General features: G+C 58.5%; 1 protein-coding gene across 4 annotated transcripts in view; it reads right to left on the bottom strand.

The window, feature by feature from the left end:
• Positions 1–120: 120 nt before the first annotated feature.
• FMNL3 (formin like 3) overlaps positions 121–8792 on the bottom strand; it is a 54966-nt gene continuing 46294 nt past the window's right edge. For 3 of the 4 annotated variants that reach the window (XM_082421313.1, XM_082421316.1, XM_082421315.1), the window contains 16 exons: positions 8606–8755; positions 8069–8170; positions 6811–7090; positions 6288–6356; positions 6074–6198; positions 5672–5874; positions 4659–4893; positions 4452–4520; positions 4244–4324; positions 4010–4139; positions 3231–3391; positions 2813–2914; positions 2360–2452; positions 1946–2069; positions 1695–1811; positions 121–1027 (listed from right to left, as the gene is read on the bottom strand). In XM_082421313.1, coding sequence (XP_082277439.1) covers positions 1720–1811; positions 1946–2069; positions 2360–2452; positions 2813–2914; positions 3231–3391; positions 4010–4139; positions 4244–4324; positions 4452–4520; positions 4659–4893; positions 5672–5874; positions 6074–6198; positions 6288–6356; positions 6811–7090; positions 8069–8170; positions 8606–8755 — 2016 coding nt within the window. In that variant the 3' untranslated portion in view covers positions 121–1027; positions 1695–1719. The remainder of the gene's footprint in view (positions 1028–1694; positions 1812–1945; positions 2070–2359; positions 2453–2812; positions 2915–3230; positions 3392–4009; positions 4140–4243; positions 4325–4451; positions 4521–4658; positions 4894–5671; positions 5875–6073; positions 6199–6287; positions 6357–6810; positions 7091–8068; positions 8171–8605; positions 8756–8792) is intronic. The other variant, XM_082421314.1, reaches the window with a different exon arrangement.

Here is an 8792-nt window from a genome sequence, read left to right as displayed (position 1 = left end):
CACTCACCTCCCCCAAGCGTGGCAGCTCTGCCCAGCCTCCTTTCTATCCCCGTGGCTTGGGTCAGCCTAAACGGCCAGCTTAGCCCCCCCACAGTCAGAAAGAGGAGGCAGAGTCAGGCCTGGTATTTCAAGCCTTTGTTGAGAGAAGGAAAGTCTGGAGTTTATGTACAAGAGAGAAGGAAGTGGTACATGTACAAAAAGGAGTGGGTCCCTGTATTCCCTCCCAGGGGCCGAGAAGAAACCGGCAGGGGACGGAGAAAATAGCTAAGACCGACATGACTCCGCCTCTGCCAACAAAACCTAGCTGGGGGAAGGAGGTGAGGACGTTCTTGGCACACCCTTTCTCTAGGCAGAGAAAACTCGTCCTCTGCCCACCTCGGCATGGCTAGTCAGCCGAGAACGCAAAGGGCCAAGGGCAGGGAGCGTGGCATCTCTCCTCTCCCCTTATCACTAGGGCACACGGCCCAGGCTTAGGAGAGCCTTGCTCCTGGTAAAAGACGATCTGAGACTGGCAGGGCCCCTAAGCTTGGACACTTCTAGATCGCAGCTGACCATCGGGTTGCAAAAAGTAAGGGGGGAAAAAAGAAGGGAAAATTGCTTTCTCCTCTCGTCCCTCTGGCTCTAGTGATGGTGGGCCTAGGTGCCCATACATAGCCTAAAGCTGGAAATGGTTTTCTCCAGCCCTGAGCTGACCCTTGAGGAAATGATGTTGAAGACCTTGGGAGCAAAGTGCAGTGCTGGAGGCACCAGGGAAGTGCCAGGCCCTGAAAGACCTAGTGCCCACAGTGGCGGCAGGCAAGATGCAGCTTTGAGAGGGTGGACACTGGATTGAGAGCAGCGTAGCCCTCTGCTGGGCCCTTGGCCAACGCCAGGGCTTCAGGTCCACTGGTTGGACTTGAAGGACTCAGGGTTGAAGTGCTTCTGCCTCCAAGAAGGTCTCAGTGGGGGCCTGGAGCCCGAGGGGGGCCAGCGGGCGGTGCGGCACTCCTGGCTTGGTGGCAAACGACAAGGGGCTGGTGGTGGAGGCCTGTAGGGGAAACAGAGGCCTGTGAACAGGCAGGGAGGCTGGGCCAGGCCCACCTTCTGAGGGCCTAGCCACACAGGCAGGGCCAGCGAAGAGCCAGCCGTGAGGTCGAGAGAGACTGGAGGGGATGGTCAGGGAGATTTCTGGGCGGGCTCTGCACGTTCAGAAGAACAGGTGGGGGTACTAGAGGCCACTGGGGAGTGACAGAAACAAGGTGGACTCAGCAAGATCTAGAAGCTAGGAAGAGACCCCAGGCAGATTGGATATCAGGAAACAGGTCAAGGGTCATCTGATGCCCCTGGGCAGAAGCCACTGCCAGAGCTCTTACAGGAGGCAAGGACAAATGATACCTGGGCCCAGGACCAGAGACTCTGCCTCAGTGATCAGTGGCGGCACGTCTGGTCCTGCCTGTTTTGGCAGCTCCCTACCCCTTGGGTCTTAGTTGAAGCCAGACAGCATTAGTGGGAGAGAGAACCACTTCCCTGAGGGCACATGCAGGGGATAAGCCATGCTTCTCAGAGCATGGGGCATGCAAGGGAAGGAGTATGTGTCCCCATCACGAGGCTGCCAGAGAATGGTTCCAAGTCATGCAGGAGAGGAGGCACCTGTGGGACCCAGCAGGAGTCCTGGGAGGTGGGCATGCAGAGAGGGCAGCTGTGGTGCCCAGTACCTGTCAAGGGCCCCAGCCTTGGGGGTTAACAGTTTGACTCATCATGATGGGCTGCATCACAGAAGAAGCGTGAGCCCCGCTTGGCAGTACGGGCCGTGAAAGGGACACTCTTCAGCACTGTGGCCCAGGAGAGAGACACAGTGGTCAGGCCCCATGGGGGTGGGGTGGGAGGAGGAGGGCCCAAAGGCCTATGGTTGGGGTTTGGGAGCTGGGCCCAGTGGCCAGGCACCAGGGAAGGAAAAGGGCCCCACCTGTGATGATGTCCTCAATGGTACCATCCTTCCCCTCGTAAACAGGCCGGTGCTCCTTGGCCTGGCGCCGCCTCAGCTCTGCAATTAGCTCCTGCTGTTGCCACTTGTTCCGCTGGGATGGGGTCTAGAGCCGAGCATTTGAAGGGAAAGGGAGTCACCGCTAACGTACCACGGGGCTAGTTCCTGCCCCAAGATGCAGTCTGAGGATGCCCTTGATTGTGCTCGCCAGCCCAGCCCCCATCATTGCCTAGGAATCCCCTCCCATAGCCCCCCTCTCCATCCCTTTGGACTCCATCATCAGGCCCTCTGGGTGGTCTGTGGGCTCCAGTTCTCCATCTCCTCTCCAGCTCTCTGCTCCACCCACTCCTAATCCTTTGCCGTGTTTTCCAGGCCCCAGTTCTTGGTCCCACCCACCTTGGCATCCAGTTTCTTGGCTTCCTGAGCCAGCTGCTTCTCCCGCATTACCTCCTCCTGCTTCTTGCGGGCTTCGTTCTCTTGTTCTGCTTCCTAAGAACCATGAAAGATGGGGGCGGGGTGTGTGTGTGTGTGTGTGTATGTGTGTGGCTCACACGGGCTGTGAGGGGAGGGGCTGACACTGAGGGTGGAGAGTGGGTGTCGGTGGGACCAGCAACCCCAGGTGGCCACTCTCTGGAGGGGCACTTCCTGCCCCAAACAATGACAGGAAGGGCCTGGGCCCCCACCCTGCCCACCAGTTCACAGCTAAGAGGCCTGTGGCCAGCTTCCATCGCTCCCTCGCAGGACTCAGAGGAGGAGACGGAAAAGGCCCAAGCTTGAAGCCCAGCCCTCTCTCCCCCTACCAGTTTTCTCTCAGCCAAACTCCTCTTTAAAAGCCTCTCTTCTGCTCACCTTGTAAGAACGAATGAATCGGACAAATACTGGGAAGAATACAGAAGGAGGCGTGGTCTTGGGACTCTCACCGAAGTAGCGCACAACAGCATTGTAGGCCTCCTGGGGAGGGGGTGGGCAGAAGGGGTCAGCCTGGTGGGGAACGAGAAGCCCGGCTCCCAGCAGGGGCAGGAGGCCCACAGGAAGCCGCAGCCCCCCACAGCCCCTGTGGGAGGGCAAAGAACTAGGGGCTCGCCAAGCCCCCTGGAGTGCGTCTCCAGAGGCAGCTGCCTGCCACCCCCAGCGCCCCCTCTCCCCCACGATCAGCCAGCCAGCTGCTTGACGAAAGTTCTTTGACCCAAGAACCAGAACTAAGCCCGCCAGAGGCGCACGGCACCTTGGCCCCAGCCTCTCCCACCCACCTCCACCCTGTGCTCACCTCGGCTGTCTTGGCATCGCGCTGGAGCTTGTCCAGTTTGCCTTCGTTGGTGCTAAGGAAGTTGCGCAGGACGCTGTTGTCATGTATGCTGCACTCCCGCCGAATCAGCTCCATGCCCCGGCCCAGCTCCTTCACGTCTAGCAGCACGTTCTCCAGGGACACTGTTGTCACCAGAGCCCGGGCTGAGGACTACAGCAAGCTCCAGCCCTCCCGCTCAGCATGGGAGCCCCACTTCCAGAGCTACCGGCGTGGACAGAGAGGGGCGAACCAAGCTAGCCAAGCTCTCACAGGGGCAAGGAAAAGGAAAAGAGGCCGCGGGCTCCTGACCCCGAAGGTAGCAAGGGAAGGTGAGCCGCAGACTGCTGGGCTCCAAAACAGAGCTGCCCCAGGCCTGCCCCAGTTTCACGAGGGGGGCAAAAATAACAGCCACCCTAGGTCTGTGGGGGGCTTCATGGGTTTTCTAAGCACTGCACATACATCACAGAGACACAGGCTCTGGGGCCAGCTTGGGGGAGTTGGCAGTGAAGAGCCTCCACTGCCTTTCCCGTCCAGCTCCCACAGCACCCAAGTGGAAAGGGCCGGGTGGGGCCTGGTGCCTGTAGGAAGGCTCCCTCTGGGGTGGCCCCTGCCCACGGCCCCAGCGGAAAACTTTGAAGTGGTCGGAAAAAAGAAAACAAAAGCAAGAAAGAAAGGCACCCAAGTGCTCCCCCTCCTCATAGCTTCCAGGGATTGTCCTGAGCTGGACACGAGGCAGGCTTGCTGGGCCAGGCTCCCCTCACCTGCTGCAGCTTTCTCCACAAAGTGCAGCTCATGCCAGAAGTTAGCCAGGTCTGGGTATTTCTCCTTTACCGTCAGGGCGATGAAATGCAGCAGTGTCATCTTCCTGTCAGTGGACTTGGTGTCCAGCAGCTGGTAGAGGGGGAGAGGGGTCAGTGCAAGAGGGCTGAACACCCTGGCTCCACAGCCGCTGCCCCCTCCAGCTTCCTGGCCACTTGCTGTCCCCACCATCTTACCAGATCCAGGCTCTGGAGCTTGAAGCCATACACAGCGCCCCGCTTGCTGCTGTTCATGTAGTTCCCCAGGGCAAGTATGATCTGTCCAAAAGAGGCACGGGAGGAACTCAGGGCAAGACCCGAGGGCTCCTTCCTCCTCTCTGTATAGCGCCAGGCCCCCACCCAGGACCTGGGAACCCCCGGCACCTCCATCCCAACCTCTCCCCACCTCCAACATCTGCTTCAGCTTCTGTGAGGACTTGACGGAGGCAGAGGCTGCAATGATGGCATTGAGTTGCTGGAAGGCAAGATGAATAGCTGAGTGGCCCCATGCCGGGATGCGGCAAAGTCAGGGAGGGGCTGGCAGGGGAGGCGACCAGCAGGTAAAGGGCGGAGGGGCGGCCGCAGACAACCATGATACAGGTGGGGGCCGTACCGGCGTGAGCATCTGCAGGTTGTCCTGGAAGTTGCCCAGGAAGGCCATGCCAGCCATTCGCTGGGTCAGCCGCTCCACCTTGCTGAAGAGCAGCATGAAGCGGTCCTCGGCCGCCAGCTCCTCCAGGGGCTGCCGCTCCCGCTCGTATTGCCGCAGCAGCTTCACCTCAGCCTCTGTGGGCAGGAAGCGCATCAGGCACTCCACGAAGTCCACGGGTAGTGTCTGGAGGTCAAACCTGTGTAGGAGGGAGGGACCACCTCAGGTCTTGCCTTTGCCCACATTATCTGTCATCCCTTCATTTTTCAGCTCCTATAAGGACGGAGGGTGGGGTCTTGAGCAGCACACAGCCAGAGGCAGAGGACTCACTGTCTCACCTCCAGTAACTCCAGGACTGGTGTTACTCAGCACCAGTAGCGATCCTAGGGTCACATTCCATGCCCTGCTTAAGAGCCCTTCGATGTCTTCCCTCTGCAACTAGGGAGAAGTCTTAACACCTGGACGTGGCTTAGGAGGCCCAGCCTGCAAGACTTTCACTCGCCTCTCTACTCTGTCTCTCCTACTCCCCTCCTTACACTAAAGCCAGAGTCAATTTTCAGTACTCAGGGCACCATGCCTCTCCCTCCAGGCCCTGACCTGGAGTTCATATACATCCTTCAGGTCGCAAGTGAGACATCACCTCCTCCAGGAAGCCTTCCCTGATCACCAAGCTCAGCTACCTGGCCCTCCCTGTTCTCCCAAAGCTGCCTGTACCTCCACTACCTTGGTGTTGTCACCCAATGTTACTGGACTGTTCCCATTAGACTGGGAGCTCCTTGAATGAAGGTCTGGGCTTACTCCCCAGCACCTCACACAGTACCTGGCACACAGCACAGATGCAGTAAGTTCTGGCCAAGCCACTGGATGACTGAGGGAGTTCTGTCAACGGACTCCAGGGAAGGCTAGGATCCTAGGTGGAGATCCTAGGTGGGTTACCAACTAGCTGGGGACCAGGGCAAGGTCAGTGGGAGCCTCACGTGTGGATGGCCCTGCAGATCTCCTCAGCTGAGCGGCCAGCCTTGCGGAGGGTGATGGCCAGGTTCTTGGCACGATTGGCTTCCAGCAGGGTCACCTTGCTGGCAGCCTTTTGTGCTGTCTTGTTCTTGGAGCAGATGAGGTCAAGGGCAGGGCCCTGGGCTTTTGTCTTGAACAGTTCTTCAAACTTGTCCAGATCCAGGTCCTGGCAGGAGTTGATGAGAAGGGAAAATGCTGTGGCCTCATCCTACAAGAGGACCCCCTGGCAGCACACCAGCATCAGCTCAGCTCTGGTACATGGAGGGCTGAGTCTGAGGGCTCTTCCAAAGCCAAGAGATCTACCTTAAAGGGAAACCTGGTCCCCAGCTCCCAACCCCAGCCCTGAGGGCCCCAGGCCCTGCTACCTCCAAGATCTTCTCATCATCAAGTTCGCTAAAGACAGTGCCGCTGATCTGGTTGGGTTTCAGTGCGGTCCAGTTGAAGACAGGCAGCCGGAACTTGGTCTTGATTGGTTTCTTAATGCGAATGGCTAATTTGGAAGGAGGATCAGTGAGGCAGGAGCCAAGGACACACTCCCTCGGTCCCACCAGCCCTGCCCAGAGCCCTCGGGACACTCACCTGACAGGCCTACTGTCAACACCACAGAGGGAGCAGCGCCGGGGAGAGGTGGGGCTGGGGGACACTTGTCTGGGAAAAGAAGAAATAGCACAGTGACCCAGGGGCCAAGAGACTCCCCTCTGTCTGCCCTACCTGTCCTTAAAGACTATCAGGGAAGGAGGCTGCATGAACTCCCTGCCCAAGTGGCTCCCAGGGGTCCTAACTGACAGGGCAGGTCGTGCTGTCTCTGACCCACTCTCTCCTGCTTTGGTCTAAGCCCTCTCCTTGGATGTCTTCAGAGGAATCAGGAGCGGCATCTTTACGCTCCTTAAAACAGATCCACATCTGCTCGTAGACATCCCTTCCCTAGTAACCTGAGCCTCCCTCGGATTCTAACCCTACCTCAGCCTCTCCCACCTGACTTTACATCCTTCCAGCCACATCCCCAGTTTCTCCCTGTGGAGATGCTGCTGACTGGGCTTTTGGTCTGGCCCCACAATAAGGCTGCACCTCTTGCCTTTTACCAGGTAAGGGTCCTGCTTACCTGGTAACGGTGGAGGTGGAGGGGGCAAGGGAGGAGCCGGCGGCGGAGGCAGAGGTAGGGCCTCCTCGGGGAGCGGGGCCGGAGCCAGGAGGTCCAGGTCGGAGGGGGGCATGCCCTCATTCAGTTCCTCAGGGCCCACCCGGGCCAGGGCCTCGCTGCCCACTGACTCTAGGTCCCGGGCGGTGGGCTCCAAGTGGCATCGGCGCTGGAAGGCCTCCTCCTTCTCTTTAATGAGCCGCCGCAGGGTGTGTACCTGGTGGCTCGTGTTCTCGTAAGTCTCCTATTGGGCAGATAGCACCATTAAGAAAAGAGCGCCTGAAGGCGCAGCAGGCGATGCTCCTGGGAGTGAGACTTCCTACCCAGGGGTCTCTGGGAGGGCGCTCAGAGGCAGAGGGCGGCAGAAACCCAGGGAAAACTGGAACGCAGCAGAACCAAAGAAGGGGGGACCGAAGAGCAAGCCTGCTTGGCTGGCACCCTGCAGTGTCCTTCCTCACTGCTCCAGCCCAGTCTCACTGGTCCCTCAAGGCCCAGGTAGAAGGCTGCCCTTGTGAAACTCTCCTTGACCCACCAGCAGCCTGCTATGGCGGCTCTCAGCCCTCTGTGCCTCAGTCCTGCTCTCATTTCATTTGGTTTGTATAGTCGCTCAGTTGGAAGCCCCCTACAGACAAGACCCTGCCTTATCCTCCATACTCCCAATTCAGCGCTTCAGACTCTTAGCAGGGGCTTGGCAGATATGTACTGAGCTCAACAGAGCCAGCATAATTGTATTCCTGTGGAAGAAGAGATGGGTTGGGGCATGATTTTATAACTAACAAAAAGTTAGGTGAGGGACAGAGAAGACACTGAAATGTGAGGAGGCCCTGCTCTCCAATTTGGGATACCTGGTAGATATCCTAATAAACAGCCCCAAGTACCTGGGCTGTTCTGAGCCTGTTCATTACGCTGGGCTGGGGAAGCACGTGGAGGTGCGGGTGAGGGAGAAGCAAGGGGGTGGGCTGGCAGGAGGAGACAGGGGCTCCAGAGGTGCCCCACCTGCTCCCACCCTCCTGTGTGTGTGTCTGGCCCACTCTGGCTCCAGCTTCCCTCTCCAGCTAAAACATGGGGTGAAATCATCAGCCCACCCTCATTTGAGTGCCTCAGGGGTGAATTAATATCTGGATTCTCGAGGACTTGACATGACTCAGGAACGAAAAGCAAGATCCCCAGGCCCCAGCACCCAGTACCAGTCAGGGGCTCCCTTCCCCATGTAACCTGGTACCTTGATGCTCTCGAGTTCCTTCTCCCGCTGCAGCAGCTGCTTCTCTAGCTCTGCCACACGCATCATGTTCTCATTCTCTAGGTCCAGAAGCTTCTCTGTGAGCTGCAGGATGAGAAGGGCAGGTTTGGGGATGGCCCTGAAGTCTGGGCACTCAGTACAGTCTGAACCCCAGTCAGGACCCAGGCCCGACCCCTCCACCCAGGGCCCCAAAGGCAGCTTGGCCCAGTGGCTTCCCTATGTCACTACTGTGGGCCCAGGGTCTGAGACCACATGAAATAGTACAAGGCAAATGGCCACATCTGCCTCTCTCGAGCCTGAGGCCACCTCACACCCAGTCCTGAGGTCAATGTGTGTTCCACGGCGGATGAACTAGTGCCTCAGCCAGAGCATGCGCTAGAGAGCCCCAGTGGATTCTGAGGCTTCCCTGAGGCTCAGTCGGGAGGTTAAGTAGGTCAGTTCAGGATTCCTGGGACTCAGATGTCCCCACTCTCTCCCCACCCTCAACAGTGGTTCTGGCAGCAAAGGAGGACCACCTACATGGGACACATGCTCCTCCAGCTCTTCCACCTTCTCCAGGGCCACATTCTTGGTCTCGGCATCCTCCAGCAGACCCCCCACATCAAACACGTTGTCCAGGTATGCCTGGATCTGCACCTGCAGCTTCTCGCTCTCTGTGTGCCTTGACTTCTGGGGAAAAGCAGAGAGAGTGGTAGTTGGGGGAGCC

Source organism: Balaenoptera physalus, assembly GCF_965194825.1.
Source record: "Balaenoptera physalus genome assembly, chromosome: 13".
NCBI classification, from domain to species: Eukaryota; Metazoa; Chordata; class Mammalia; order Artiodactyla; family Balaenopteridae; genus Balaenoptera; species Balaenoptera physalus.
The sequence above is the reverse complement of the archived record's forward strand: the minus strand, read 5'-3'. Positions and strand labels throughout refer to the sequence as shown.